A 14,836-nucleotide genomic window follows, 5' to 3' on the forward strand; every position below is an offset into this window, starting at 1 on the left:
TGCCAGGGGGCACTGCGGGACACTGGGAGGGGCTCCTCATTAAAGCTGCCGTGCATTGCTGCACTTTGCCTTTGGTTATTGTGGGGCTCCTGCTCACTGCGCTCCGACATGGGCCCCGGGGTGGGGTTGTGGGAGGGCAATGTTCAGCCTTCACCCTACGCTACTCACCTCGATGTGCTGCCCCCAGTCTCGGGGCTCGGTGTAATGTCCCACAGCCCAGAGATGTCCCCAGGGCTGGAGTGACAGAGGGACCCCATTTCTGCGCTCCCCCAGCCCTCCACCTGCCCCAGCCCCCCCGACTGCTGGGGCACAGCGCCCACCCACCCGCCGAGCCCCCTCTCCTTTCTGCACCCACAGGGTTTGGGGCTGGGGCTCGAGGCGCCGTGCCACCCCCCCGCAGCGCCGCGGCCGAGCTCACACGCAGCCGTCAGACGGAGGGGCCGAGTGCTGGCGTCGGCGCAGCCCCCGGAGCCACTTAGCACCGGGCTCCTAACAGCTCGGGGCCGCCTCCGCTCCAGCCATTTCCTGCCCCGGCCCCGCTCCGCCTCGCAGCCGCGGCCACACCGCGCTCCCGTGCACCTCTTTATTTACAAGACCCCACGTCTGGCACGAGCCCTCGCTGTGCCCGGCCCCGTGCCCCCCCGCCCATCATCCAGGCGCCGGACGCTTCCCGTCACGAGCAGCGAAGGGCTCGGCCGGGCCGGGCCGGGCGGCAGCGCTCCGGGGTGGACGCGGGACGGGGACGGAGCGGGCGAGCGGTCGGACCGGCTGCGGGGAGCGGCAGCGGAGCCCCGCGGCGCGGCGGTGCGCAGAGCAGGCTCAGCTGGAGGCGGTCTCGGCGCGGAACCAGGCGAGCACGACCTCCTTGTTCTCCTTCACCCAGTTGATGTTGGTCCTCGTCCGCTCCAGCGCCTGCTCCAGGGCGCGCGTCCCCGAGCCGAAGCCGATGTCCTGGTTGTCTGCCTTGAACTGCTCCAGCTGCGAGGGGGGGACAGAAGGGCTGGGGCGGCGCGGGGACCCCGCAGCGAGCGCACCGCGACGGCAACCAGAGCAGGGCACACGCAGGGCTCGGCGGGACAGAGGGACCCGGGTGTAGGTGCCAGCTGGCAGCCGCTCACCTGCTGCAGCTCAAACTCCGTGTTGAAGCGTTGGGTGACGGCTGAAATCAGCCGGGAGAACGAGAAGGAGCCGCCGCCGTACCTGGGGGAGGGGACAGATGGCTGAGCAGGGGGCTGCGGGGCACAGTGCTGCCCCGTGTTGGAGCTGCTCAGTGTCCCGCCCCGGCACACAGGCAACTGCTGTTGCGGCTCCCCGCCCCATGCAGTGCTCACTGGCCAAAAAGTGTCCTCCAGTTGCCTCGGATGAAGTCCCAGGCCAGCGGCTGCCCCACCACGTTGCTGGCGATGCTGTTGATGGTGGAGGTGGCATCCTGCCTGCGGATCTTGGTGGGGTCAATGGTGTACTGCAGGTACCTGGTGGGGGGAGCTGCCAGGTGAGAGGCTGTGGGGGCAGAGCCGTGCCCCCCCCCGGCCCTGCACCCACCGCTGGAGGATCCAGGTCTCAGTGCTGCAGGTCAGGGCCGTGCGCAGCTTGTCGGCCTCGGACACCACAGGAGCCTCGAGGAAGCGCTCCCAAATGAAGTCCCACACCTCCTCACCGCCCGTGGCCACAGCGCTGCAGTAGATGGCGGAGCGCAGATTCGGGGCGATGCTGTCGGGGAGAGATGTCTCAGCACAGAGCCCTCACTGCGTCCAGCCTCACTGTGCCCAGCCATGGCACTGCAGCACTCACGGGTTGTTGCTGACGTTCTGCTTCCACTGCTGGAAGAGCGCGGTGGCCAGCTGCTGGCACTCAGCGATGCCATAGGAACAGGCTGTGCTGATGGCATTGATCTCGTTGTATCTGGGGGGAGAGAGCAGCCCGCGGGGCTGGGATGGGCGCACAGCCTCTGGCACCCACAGGCCACATGGGGGGCTGCGCGTCCCCCCTGGAGCACACTGCAGTGAGCACTGCACTGCGCACAGGGCAGCAGGTAACCCAGAGCTCTGCGGTACTCACTGATCCATCAGGTTGATGGGGATGGTTGTCCAGTTGTTGGTGACATTCTTGTAATACTCAAAGAGTGGCGTCACTTGCTTCTGGATGTATTTCTGCAGGGCGGGTGGGCAGGGCTCAGCATGCAGCCCCCACAGCACCCCTGGCCCTCAGCACCCCCTGGGGCTGCGCTCACCGTCATGGGCCCGAACACTTCGCTGCGGTCGAACATCAGCTGGAAGTACTGCAGGTTGTTGAGTGCTGCCTGCCAAGGCATGTACGCTGTCTCCCCGCTCAGGAAGCGCGTGGTATTCAGTGCCAACGTCACGCTGACTTGCTGTGCCCTGCAGCGGGGAGATGGCAGCATGGAGATCCTGGTGCCACCCGTGCCACGCATCCCACCAGGTGCCGCCCAGCCGCCCCGCTCACCTGGCCAGGTTGAAGGCGTCATCGATGATCTGCGCCCGGTTGATGACGGGGATGACCTGGGGGAGAGCAGAGCTGGTGCCACAGGGCAGCGCCAGCGTGGGGTGTGCGGGGTGTGTGGGATGGGAGTCCCACGTACCTGGTGGTCGTTGGAGAGCTGCTGCAGGAGCTGATCCCAGTTCTCCTGGTTGTAGTTGACACGGAAGTAGCCGCTGACGTTGAGGTTCAGCAGGAGCCAGGTGGAGCTGCCCACACTGAAGTTGCTGTTGGTGTCTGTGAGGGCAGAGGGGGTCTGCTCCTACACCGAACCCACCAGCACATGGGGTGGCAGCGAGCTCCCAGCCCATACCCCCAGCATCATACCTGAGACATCCACCAGCCAATACCTGTCCCCAGTTCTGATAGGCGTCATCCAGGTGATGGGGACAATCCAAGTGTAGCTGTGCAGGGGACACAAGGCCAACAGCCATTTCTCACCACCCACTCCCCCCATCCCCTCCGCACTCCACAGCACCATAGTCCCAGCCCCACTCACTTGAACACAGAAGGTCTCTCCACTGTGGAGTTGGAGTCCAGAAGGAAGTGGCTCTGCTTGATGCTGCCGGTGAGTGTGTTGACAGTCACCACGGGGAAACCCATCTGCAGCGTCCAGCGGTCCATGATGGCACTGATGGAGTTGGGCAGAGGCACGTTGTTCTTGTCGACAGCCTGCAAGAGGTGTTGGCAGTGTTCCCTGGTGCTGTGGGGCCCAGCCCCATGCAGGAGCTGAACCCCTCGCCCAGCAGAGAATGCAGCCACTGGACCTGGAGGGGGTGGGGAGGGTGGGAGCAGCACAGAGAGCAGCCCACTCTGCTCATACCTCCTGCAAGTGCTCCCACAGGTCTGTGTACACGGTGTTTCCATAGGCAAAGGTGTGGAGGTAGGACTGCGGGAGAGCACCAGGAGAGCTGGGTGGGCAGGGGCAGAGGACCCCCGTGGAGCCCCAGGGAGGGACGGCCTGCCACAGCCCTACGCACCACAACACAGCCCAGCAACCCCCAGCTCACCTGCAGCCCCTCCTTGAACACGTCTTCAGTGAGGAAGTCAGAGAGCATCCGCAGCACCGACGCTCCCTGCGGAGACAGCAGTGAGGCTCTGAGCACACAGCGACCGCCCGGGGACCCCGCGCTCCCAGACCCTGCGCCCGATGCTGAGCGCCCACCTTGCTGTAGGCGATGCTGTCAAAGACCTCGCTGATCTGTGCTGGGGTGTTGATCTCATCTTCGCTGAAGGTGAGCGGGTGGGAGGTGGTCAGGGCATCGGTTGCCATCACCGTGTACAATTCATTCAGCACCATCAGGTCTTTCTGCGGGGTCGGTGCAGCCATCAGCGCAGCACTTGCAGCAGGGCAGCACCTGGGCGCTGGGCAGCAGGGGAGTGCCCGTGCCCTTGCCCCATATCCATGTCCCATGCCACATACCTGTCTCCCATGCCTCATGCCCCACACCCATGCTCCAGACCCCAGACACATGCCCCACATCCCATACCTGTGCTCTACGCAGCATACTCATGCTCTGTACACTATAACTCAACTCTGAGCTCCACACATGTGCCCCAAGTCCCATACACATGCCCCACATCTCATACACATGCCCTATGCCCTATGTCACTGGTACCAGCACTCACAATGTTCCAGGTGGGCTCTGCTGAGTCTGCGCCCAGGTACTCCACGTAGGAGGCAAAGCCCTCGTTCAACCACAGGTCATTCCACCACCGCAGCGTCACCAGGTTCCCAAACCACTGCAGAGGAGTAGAGCGCCCTGTCAGCAGGGCACTGTGGCTACAGGGGCAAGCAGGGGCCCGGCAGGTACCTGATGGGCCAGCTCGTGGGCGATGACGGTCACCACTCTTTCCTTGTTGCCAATGGAGGAGTAGGCGTTGTCATAGAGCAGCGAGTTCTCCCGGTAGGTGACCAGTCCCCAGTTCTCCATTGCGCCCGCGTTGAAGTCGGGCAGGCCGACCTGATCTGGGGGAGGGAGAGGTGCCATTGGCACACGGCCACAGCTGGAGCAGCTGCCAGCAGCACAGCATGGCCCCACGCCCCCCGCACCCACCGGACTTGGGCAGTGGGTATGCCGTGTTGTAGTGTCTCTCAAAGAAGCTGAGGATGGGTCCGGTCTTCTGGAGTGCGTATTCGCCCTGCCCTTCAGCAATGGCTGTGGGGCGGCCCCAGATGCGGATCTGAGAGGAGAGATGGTGCCGGGCTCAGCTGCTGCCCGGGCTGTGCCCCAGGTGCACGGGACGGCATTCAGCTCACCTGCACCTCTCCAGTGTTGTTTTCTACGTAGTCAAACTGGCTGACGATGAAGGCCAGCAGGTAGGTGGACATCTTGGGCGTGGGGTTGAACTGGGTGACGTTCCAGCTCTGCCCATCCATCTCCAGCTGGTAGGTGTCTGTGGAGAGCAGGGAGCAGCTCAGCCGCCCGCCCGCCCACCCGGCACAGAGCTCCCCTGCCCCACTCACTGTTGGCAGGCATGTTGGAGATGGCCTTGTGATCGGAGGGGTGGATCATCGTCACCGTGAAGACGGCCTTCATGGCTGGCTCGTCAAAGCAGGGGAAGGCTTTTCTCGCATCAGGGGCCTGCATCTGCGTAGTGGCCACCACCCTGCAAGCGAACCCGTCAGCAGCAGCGCCCAGGCTCTCCGTCCCCTCTGCCCAGGCGCTGACACCCCATGAGGAGCCAGACCCCTCCGCTCCCTGCCCGCACACAGGGGCACGTGCACACAGGCAACCTGCGCTCATGGAGAGGCTCCTGGCACCACGGCCCCCTCACCCTCAGCGCCTTGCCCCCTCCCCAGTCTTGCACCCACTTGGTGACGTTGCCCTCAGTGTACTCGCTGCGGTAGAATCCAGCCAGATCGTCGGCCAGCTCCCCGATGAAGCTGCTGAAGAGGCGGTAGCGCTGGCCCTGCTGCAGCGGCCCAGCCAGCTGCACCACCAGGTACTGCGTGTTGGTCTCCAGCCACGTGTTGGTGATGGCGGGCGGTGCGGGGCCGTCCACCGCATGCAGCGAGGCGAGGAAGTTGCCCTGCAGCGTGTAGTTCAGCTTGTTGCTGTGGATCAGGATGAGGTCGGTGGCTTCCTCGCAGATGAAGACCACGCTGCTGTTGCCCCTAAAGATGTACATGCTGTTGACATCGGGCGTCAGGAAAGGCTGCAGCGTCACCTCGTAGCTCTCGGGCTTCAGCGCCGTCGGCAGCCGCCAGCGGTTCCAGGGGTTGTTGGGGGCAGTGGTGGTGCTGGCGGCGGTGGTGGTGGTGGTGTCGGTGCTGCTGCTGCCTCCTGACGACCTGTTCTTCTCCTGTGCATACACCACAGACAGCGCGATGATGGTGGCCACGGCACCCAGCGCCAGCACGATGCCCACGATGCCCACGCTCTTGCTGATGAAGAAGCCGGCTGCCATGGCGAGGCTGCGGAGCGGCGTGCAGAGGAGCTGTGCTGGGCTGGCACGGCTTTTAGCCTCTTGCTCCCACAGGGTTTATTAGTCCAAGTTAATGGGTGAACAATTAAATGACCAGGATGAGCCTTCCGCCCGCCCGCCTCCCCGCACCACAGCTGCACTAATCCCGAGCACTGGGGCAGTACGAGAGCTCAGGATTGCACCACCAGGGATGGGCAGCACAGGAGTGGGCATGGCTCTGGGCCAGGGCTCCTGGCATCCCTCCAGGGCACCGGTGTGGCCCTGCAAAAGGAGGGACAGAGCGGGGTCACAGCCAGCAGCCGCATCCCCACCTCACCACAGGGAAGGCAGTGCAGCAGAGTGGGTGCTGGCCCCCAGCACGGGCACAGCCACGGCCCCCTGTGCAGGCAGGGAGAGCATGGCATCGCAGCCGGGGGTCCTCAGAGCCAGGGACGAACTCCCCTGCCTGCAGCCCTCTCAAAGTCCAGGGCTGCATTAACAGGTGTGCGCTGGGAGTTCAAATTCCAGTACTCGTGAACCCCGCACAGGCTGGCACAAGCCCAGCAGCTCCCCATGTGCCCCCTGAGCTGGGGATCCTGACCTGCACAGAACACAGCTGGGAGAATGCTGGTGGGCCTGGGGGTTCAGTTTGGCCTGCACCTCCCAGCTGGGAGCTGAGCAAAGGCGCTGGGCCAGGTGCACTGCAAGTGGCACGTGGGGCAGGACACACCTTCCTCGTGCACCTGCCAACATGGGAGAGCAGCCCCAACCACACTGGGCCGAGCCCCCTGAGCTCTGCCCAGGGCTCCCATGGGCACAGCCAAAGACAGAGGAGCAAAGTCCCCATGCAGGGCAAGGTGGGGAAGAGGAAACATTGTGTGCACCTCACGCTGGGAACAGAAACTCATTTTCCCAAGGTCTGATACCTCCAGCAGTGCAACCCGGGCTGGTACAGATGGCAGAGATACAGGAACAAAGGGCAAAGCTGGGCAGAGGCTGAGCGGTGTCCTCAGGGCACTGCAGCTCCCAGGTGTGCCCAACACTGTGAGCCGTGCCCAGCAGCTCCCAGGTGCACATCTCTGAGGCTGAGGAGCAGTACCACTTCCCTGCACATCCCCACACGGCTCACCATACACACCGCCCTGCAAAGGCGCTGTGTCGGGGAACACCGTGCCCCGAACCGCGGCTGGGGGGGCTGCCTGGAGCCCGGGGGTGCAGCTGTGCCCCCCGCGCAGACATCTCGGCACCGCACTGCGGGCATTCGACCCCGCACTCCTCCCACCTCTGCCAGCTCTCTCCAGCCCCGCCCGCCCCCCAGCCCGCGTCCCCGCTTGCACACCCGCAAACATCGCCCCATGGGCGGGCACGGACGCGACACCTCTGGCCCCGGGGCGCACAGATAGGGGCTCACCCCACAGCCCCCCCACGCACACCCCATAGCCTTCCGGAGCTGCCCTCTCGCTCCGTCTCCCCGCGCCCCTCCCGGAGCCCTCGCTCACACCGCGCTCCATTCCCCCGTGCAGCCGCAGCTCCCGTCCCCCCGCCCGGCCCGCGGAGGCCCGGCAGACCCCAGCCCCATCCGTGCCCCACTCACCGCCCCGCGCTCAGCCGCGGCGAAACGCGGCTCCCGGGACTCCCGTCGGTGCGCCGACCGTCGCTCGCCGCCCCGCTGCCGCTGCCCCGTTAGCTCGGGAGGCAGCGGGAGGAAAGTTTCCTCCCCGAACTCCAGGGGAAGTAACCTGAACCGCTGCTCGTCACCTTAACCCCTGGGCTGCTGGCTGGGGGGCGGGCAGCGAGGGTCCCGGAACGGACACCGCGTGCCCAGCACAGGGCCGGGGCCCGGCACAGGGCAGGCGCCCCAGGGCCGGGCATAGGGGGCGTCTCAGATGCACTACTGCCCTGTCTGGGAGGCACTGCTCGGGGGCACCAGCCTTTACCAGCACACTCAGCCCCAGAAGTGGCAAGGAAGGGAACAGGGCAGCACTCGACAGCAACACCAGCAGGCTGTGCTCGCCCAGCACCTAAGCAGCCTGCAAACCATCCCTGCTCGGGGGTGCCACACCGCTCAGCCCCTACCCAGCACCCCATGTCCCACCCGGCACCCCGTGTCCCTCCCAGCACGCTGTGCCCCATCCAGCTCCCTGTGTTCCACCTGGCACCGCCTGCCCCAGCTGCAAGCAGCCTACGGGGCTGCGTGGACGTGGATAGATTTGCAGTTGGCAGCCGTGTGCAACACCCGGGAATCAGGGCTGGAATGTTTATCCCCTGGGAGTGAGCAGGCTCACCCAGTCCCTGGCAGGGTGAGGGCAAACACCGTAGTTCGGGCTGTGCAGGTGCCTGCAGAGGGGCTGGGCGCATGCCAGCCTCCACCTGCCCACATCCCCCCACCTCACCAGTGGTGAGGGGTCTGGAGGATGGGGGAGTTCCCACAAGAGACCGAGCTCAGGGGAACCCTGCGCCCGTGGGTGCCAAACACAGCCCAGATGGTGACAGGGCAGTACCTGGCAGCCATGCAGGGCCGGGACGGGGCCCCAACGCCAGTTCTTGCAGGCAACTGGAGAGCACAGAGCTGGGCGGTCCCTACGTTGCTGGGCTCAGAGCTGCGGTTCTCCTGGGTGTGGGGATGGGGTCGGGGGCTCAGCCCATCCCATTCTCCCTGCCCCGTCCTGCACGTGGCAAGGCCGGGGCTACGGCAGGGAGCAGCAGCGCGACTTACCCAGCTCTGTGCTTCGCAGCTCCAGCAGGATACAGGAAAGGGCGGTGGGGATGCAGCCGGTACCGGAGGTGCCAGAACGTCTCCTTGTCATGTGCAGCTAGGCACGTCCTGCGCCAGCGACAGCCACGGCACTGGGCTAGAGAAAAGGCACTGCCCACTGCAGCCAGGATTCCCCCAGCAGCACTCCACAAGCCCCCCCTGCATACCGGACCTGGGCAGAAGCACCGCGCTGAGCCCCCCACTGCCCTGACCCCTCAGACCCCCACAACCACAGAACCCATCCCCCCCACCTCCGGACTCATCTCTCTGCACTGCTCACAGCTCCCACCACCGCGTGGCAGCCATGCGGCAGGAGGAGGAGGAGGAGGAGGGCTGGCAGCGATGAAGAAGTGGCTCAGCTCAGTGACCCCCCGCGTGCTGCTGGGGGCCGGTGGCCAGATGGGGAAGGGTTAAGTGGTGGGGAGAGCAGAAAAATTCCTTCCAAGCAGAGTCACTGTTTCCCTGCCAGGGGAAGTGGAGGCAGAGCCCGCGGGAGCGCAGCTGGCGGGAGGGAAACGGCACAGGAAGGGGCCCCCGCACCCAATGCGGGATGGTGGCCAGGAGGGGCTGTGGGGCACCTCTGCCCTGAGATAGGGCTGCCCAGCCCTGTGTTCACTGGCTGCTGGCCCGGGGCACTGGGCAGGGATGAAGACAGGAGGTCACAGGCTTCCACACTCTAGCAGGAGGCAAAGACGTATCCCGGTGTGCTGGCAGGCACCTTGCCGGAGCCACACTGCCACAGCCCCCACGGGCAGCACCCACAGCCCCATTTCCCCCCCACTGGCCAGACCCACAGCCCCGTCCCAGCAGCACACACCACAGACAGGTTCACACAGTGGTTTATTTGGAAAAGGACACGCTCACTGCTCACATGCACGCGTTCCTGGCACAGCAGGGCACACTGGCAGCTCCCAGCAGCTCACACCCCACTGCCCTGCCCCGTGACATTAGTGCCAACCTCTCAGGACCCCAGCAGGAGCAGGGTGGGCAGGGGAACACAGGCAGGCAGCGCGAGCCCCGCAGCGGGAGGATGGAGGAGCAGCACCGCCACGGCTCCGCCACAGCCACGGGCACATTTCTGCACTGAGGAATCCCAAGAAGAGTCAGCCCCAGATCCGGCCCCCCACGCCGGGATGCTCACATGAACTGTGATAGGTTGGGCACTTTGATGTTGATGTCCCCGATGTTGATGTTGCGTGGGATCTCCGGCAGGTTGATGTTCTTCACGGCTGAGACGGCGCGGGATGGCGCAGCCGAGAGCCCCCCCTGGGGGGAGCGGTGGGTGCCAGCCCTGTGCCAGCCCCACACCCAAATCCCGCCCCTGCTGTCACTGCATGCTGCATCCTCACGATGACAGCGCCAATGGGCCATAAAGGTTTCACTGCACGCTATTAACCTTGACAGCATGGCAATAACCACGTGCTGGCTGCTCCCCACACCCCTCAATGGGGAGCACCCACCCTATGCCCTCTCCCTGGGGACACGCAGGCTGGGATGGCTCCGTTCACTCCTGGCCCCACAGCCTGCAGCATGCTGTCCTCCTGCACAGCACCCAGAGCCCACCCTGCCCTGCACCTACACTGGGCACCCCTCTCCAAACTGCTGCTCACCTCCGCCTTCTCCAGCTTGCTCTGCGCCTCCGCCTGTGCCACAATCTCATTCATGTTGGTCTCCAGCACCATCCCACCGATCACCACCTCCTGCAGGATGTAGTGCACCTGCAAGGCAAGAGCAGCATGTGGCCCCAGCGTGCCATGGGGCAAACCTGGCCACTACCCCATGCCGGCCCCCCACCGCTCCCCCACCCCAGGATGGAACAGAGCCATTCCTGAGCAGCAAGCTGCCCCCCAGCACACACAAACAAAGCCCTGGATGACGTTTGGAAGATGAGAACAAGAGTGCAGGTGGCCGTGCCACTGCAACACACCTTTGGTCACGGTAGCAACACAGCTCTCTGCTGAGCCAGCATTTTCCAATAATCTCCCTGCACAGATAACAAATAACTGATTTATGGGTTTCTGGTTGCTTCCATTATAAAGGCTGTTACTGGAAGATGGTTGTTATGATATTGGTTTATGGCCTCATGACAGCTGATTGTGCCTGTAAATACTCCGTGGCAAACATCACCAGAGCAATGCTGTGAGAAATAAAATGCTGCCAAGAACCTTTCCCTGAGCAGGGAAAAACCCAGCTCTGAGCACAGCCTGCCCCGCGCTGCCCCACTCTGACAGCACAGCACAGAACATCAGGGATGCAGGAAACGGTGCTCCTTTTAGATCTGGCATCAGCCTAGCTTGGACCCAACCCAACCGGGCAGCAATCCCAAGCAACCTTTGTTTTCCAAGGAATAATCCATGTCCTCTCTGGGACCTTGCAGCTGCCGAGCAAAACACGCAGCCACACCATGGGGCCGAGCTGCGGGATGGCACCTGGCAGTGGCCAAGCTCAGCACGGCTGTGAGGCTGGGTGTGAGCACAGCCAGTGCATGTGAGCCTGGGGGGCTGAGCCGGGACTCTCCCCAGCAGAAACCCTCCTGACTCTCTCCTCCGAATCCTCATCTCATCAGCAGAGATCAGAGGGGGGCGGTTCGTGCCGCTGCACAGCGCCGGGTCCCGACCCATAGGAGCACTCCATGCCCGACACAGCCACAGACAGGGCTGTCACCACCACCTCCTTTCTCACCACTCTCTCCCCTCCTCTCCCTCTCCTTTTACTTCCTTTGATAAGAGCATTTTTCCTGACAAGATAACCAGCCTAGCGACATCTCTGCAAGCTGAGAGCCAACCAACCCAATGGCAGAGTCAGAGTTACAGAACCAGGTGCCAGCACGTCGAGCAGCCCTGACCACTGGAGCACACTTCCACATTTGTTTCTCTGTCACGGAGTTCAGAAGTTGGTATCCAAAACAGGAAGGGAACATTTACAGCACCACTGATTTTCCCACTTGTTTTCTGCAGGCAGGTTTTGCCTCCCAGCAGGCAGGAAAGCTTATCAGCCCGCACCGCCCCTGCGCACAGCCCGCAATCTGCAGCTCCATCCGGGACATCAAAGGAGGACATTTCCTCCCTGAGATTCTGTCCAGCTGAAGAGGAAGCGCAGAGGTTGTGCTCAAATCGAAGTTTACCAAACACTACGTTCCAAACACTTCCATTGTTCCTCCCTTTGCTGCACACACCCCTGTCCCCGCAGCAGCCCTGGCAGGGTGGCACAGCCCCGGGCGGCGGGGTTCCACTCTCGGCACAGTGACCCCGAGCTCAGAGCCAAGCGCTGCTCCCAGTGGAGCAGAGGGAGCACACCAAGGCACACCCACCTTGTCCATGTGGAAGATGAGGTCCAGCTCGCAGACGTTCTCAAAGCACTTGTCCAACGTCTCCACAAACACCTGAGGAAGAGAAGGGGAGTGAGGGCAGCACAGTGAGACCCACACACAGAGCCTCAGCCCCTCCCGGACCCCCAGCCCTCGCTGCCCCCTACCCAGGGGCGGACCCTCCCCGCTCTCATCGGGGCTGGGCACGTGGAGCCGAGCACTCGGTGCCGTGCCGGGGATGGCGCGGGGCAGGCAGCGGCACGGGCAGCTCTGCAGAGCGCCGCCCATAGAGCCGGGACGACAAACCCCCCGCTGCCGTCGTGCCGAGCTGCTCCTGCCCACGGATCCCGCAGGACCTGAGCCGGGCTCAGCCAGGGTTAAACAACAGCCGTCCCAGAAGCGCACACGGGGACCGAGAGCTCTTTAAAGCACTTTCTGCTCTCGGAGAAGCTCACTCAGCACCGCCCCACGACCAGTAGTGCGGGCTGCTCAGCCGCCGACCGACGGAGCGCAGCTCGGGGCTCCCCGCAGCACCGACCTGGATGAGATCCAGGATGCCCAACTCGCTCTCGGAGGAGTCCACGCAGAACACGAAGTACAGCGTGGCGTAGTGCCGGTAGATGAGCTTGCAGTCAGGGCTGCCGAACAGACTGCGGGGGGATGCGGGGCTCAGGGCCGGCCGCTCGCAGCCCCTTTCCCCCCCCGGGCCGGTCGTTGCGGTACCTGCCGCACTCCAGGAAGTTGCAGACGTGCTCGTCGCGCCGCAGCACCATATGGAAAGTGTCGCGGAGGATCTGCTGCTGCGCCTCCTCCGCCTGCGGGCACCGAGCGGCCACGGCCTCGGACCCCGCCCGCCCCTCCCGGCCCCCCAGCGCACAGCCCCCCGCCCCGCACCAGGTGCCGGTAGAAGCGGACGAGCCGCGGCTTGCCGTGGTTGTTGAACACCAGGATGGCGTTGATCATCCCGGCGGCTGCACGACACGGCCGGAACCGGAACCGGGGCGCGACGGCCTCATCACCCCCCTTTCCCCCCCTCCCCCAGGAAGCCCCCCGCCCTCCCCGGAAACGCGGCGGAGCTCCGGGGCCTCACGGCCGCCGCTCCCCTCCGCGCCGCCAGGGGGCGCCACAGCCACGGCGCGCCGGTACCGGGAGGGGCGGGGCTGCGCGGCGGGGGACGCCAATGGCTGCGCGAGGACTCCCGGCCCGGCGAGCTGATTGGCTGTAGGTGTCACTACTGCCAATCGCCATTGGTTGAGGCTGCGGCAGGGATCGCGTCCGCACGCTCCGATTGGCTGCGGCTGAGAGGCTGCGGCACGATCGGGCCCGCCGTCGATCGGGGCCGCCAGACGGCCGCGAGGATCCTTCCTGCCCGCCAGCTCTGATTGGCTGAGGCTGCTCGGGGCAGCGCATCCAAATATCGCCTCTGAGCGGGGCTTGCACTGCGATAAGCGTCGTGTCCGCGCGCTGCGATTGGCTGCGGCCGCTACGTTGCCACAAGCACCGTGCCCGTGTGTTGCTATTGGCTGAGACTGCTGCAAGAGTCCTGTCTGCGCGTTCGTATTGGCTGAGCCCGGTGGGCTGCTGGAAGGATCCTGTCTGCGCGCCCTGATTGGCTGAGGCCCCTGGGCTGATGCGAGCTCGGTGTCTGCACGTTTGCAGCGGCCGAGGCTGTGCTGGGTTTTCTCCGCCGTGTCTGGGGGCTGCAGCGCCCAGCAGCAATCCCGTGTTAGAGGGGAGCCAGCTGCGGCTGCTCCACAGGCGACCTGCCGGTGGCTGGAGCTCAGCTGGGAGCGATGCTGGTTGTGCCTTTGAGAACGAGACGTAGCAGTACCTGGGAGAGAGCAGTGGGAAAGTAGAACAGCAGTTTTGCTGGCACAAAGCTCTGCGGGAGGGCCGAGGTGCTGCAGAGCCAGGGCAGAAGTCCCCCGCCATGGGAGTTCCCTGTGTGTCACGGAGATGCCCACAGCACAGCGGCGGGACGGGGCTGCCAGAGCTGCTGCCCACAGAGAGCAGCCTGCGGTGCAGAGGGAGCTTTGAGGGGGCACGGCCTCTCTCACCGTGCACGAAGCTGTGCAGGTGGGAGCCCCGTGCGATGGGCTCGGTGGGAAACCCACGCAGGATCCGTGCGGGAAGGCAGCGTCCGTGGGAGGGACCCCAGGCCGAGCACAGCCACCAGCACAGAGAGTGGCAATGGCGGTGCTGTGTGCTGGCTGCACTGCTCGGGGAGAGGAGGGACCGGGGCCGGGCGGATGTTTTTGTTTACCCAGAGCTACAGTTTCGGCCCGCTAGCAATGGGTGACCGCCTGCACCACCTCCCGTGCTGGGCAGCGCCGCAGCTCGGCGCTCCGCGGGGATGCTGGGCGCGGGCCGCCATTGGCTGCTGCGTGGAGGGGCCGCTCTGCGCGCACGCTGATTGGCTGACGGCAGATCCCCCCCCACCCCCGGGCAGCCCGGGCTGACCGCTGCCCCTCTGCGTCCGTCCTCAGCGGCGCCCAAACCGCTCCTCACGGCGGCCCAGCGCTCCTCAGCCCCGCCCGTGCGGGAGGACAGTGAACTGCGTCAGCCCTACAGATGATCCTTGAATACCTGCAAATATTTGCATGGGAAAACCGAGCCCTAACAAAGCCCACGCAGCGGGGAAAGGCTGCGGCCACACGGAGGTGCGTGGCAGTGCTGTGCGCGCATGGTGGAGGATCTGCCTTCTTTGAAGCAGGCCCTCCGAGCAGAAATGCTGTTCCGGGGTCACCGGGCCACCCTTCACACGTGTAGTGACAGCCGTGATCTGTCACAGCTCACACGTATCAGCAGTGTCAGTTTGCACATAACGATATGGAAACCGGAGTGAAAATGAGAAGCGTCTGCCAGACAAA

The 14,836-nt window shown here is 64.7% G+C and overlaps 2 protein-coding genes across 5 annotated transcripts; both read right to left on the bottom strand.

Annotated features, from left to right (window-relative positions):
* Positions 1 to 569: 569 nt before the first annotated feature.
* ANPEP (alanyl aminopeptidase, membrane) lies at positions 570 to 8,718 on the bottom strand. Of its 2 annotated transcripts, none has more exons than XM_090149214.1 (21): positions 8,621 to 8,718; positions 5,312 to 5,914; positions 4,964 to 5,106; positions 4,757 to 4,893; positions 4,554 to 4,680; positions 4,311 to 4,465; positions 4,126 to 4,239; positions 3,662 to 3,805; positions 3,507 to 3,572; positions 3,320 to 3,385; positions 2,996 to 3,168; positions 2,824 to 2,900; positions 2,600 to 2,733; positions 2,464 to 2,519; positions 2,231 to 2,378; positions 2,059 to 2,150; positions 1,792 to 1,902; positions 1,543 to 1,710; positions 1,332 to 1,472; positions 1,119 to 1,200; positions 570 to 978 (listed from the first exon to the last, which is right to left on the bottom strand). In XM_090149214.1, exons 2-21 carry the CDS (start codon positions 5,905 to 5,907, stop codon positions 820 to 822), a joined length of 2,889 nt encoding a protein of 962 aa, XP_090005340.1. In that variant the 5' UTR covers positions 5,908 to 5,914; positions 8,621 to 8,718; the 3' UTR covers positions 570 to 819. The 2 variants fall into 2 exon arrangements, with proteins under 2 accessions (XP_090005340.1, XP_031443802.1); XM_031587942.2 differs by lacking the exon at positions 8,621 to 8,718 and adding an exon at positions 7,499 to 7,724.
* A 764-nt stretch (positions 8,719 to 9,482) lies between these two features.
* Positions 9,483 to 13,013, bottom strand: AP3S2 (adaptor related protein complex 3 subunit sigma 2). 3 transcript variants are annotated; one of them, XM_031587944.2, is made up of 6 exons: positions 12,861 to 13,013; positions 12,690 to 12,781; positions 12,505 to 12,616; positions 11,970 to 12,041; positions 10,270 to 10,377; positions 9,483 to 9,925 (listed from the first exon to the last, which is right to left on the bottom strand). In XM_031587944.2, exons 1-6 carry the CDS (start codon positions 12,927 to 12,929, stop codon positions 9,797 to 9,799), a joined length of 582 nt encoding a protein of 193 aa, XP_031443804.1. In that variant the 5' UTR covers positions 12,930 to 13,013; the 3' UTR covers positions 9,483 to 9,796. The 3 variants fall into 3 exon arrangements, with proteins under 3 accessions (XP_031443804.1, XP_031443805.1, XP_031443803.1); XM_031587943.2 differs by lacking the exon at positions 9,483 to 9,925 and having other exon boundaries at positions 9,932 to 10,377; XM_031587945.2 differs by lacking the exons at positions 12,505 to 12,616; positions 12,690 to 12,781.
* Positions 13,014 to 14,836: the final 1,823 nt, after the last annotated feature.

This window comes from Phasianus colchicus, chromosome 12, assembly GCF_987193195.1.
Source record: "Phasianus colchicus chromosome 12, bPhaCol1.hap1.1, whole genome shotgun sequence".
In the NCBI taxonomy this organism is placed as follows: domain Eukaryota; kingdom Metazoa; phylum Chordata; class Aves; order Galliformes; family Phasianidae; genus Phasianus; species Phasianus colchicus.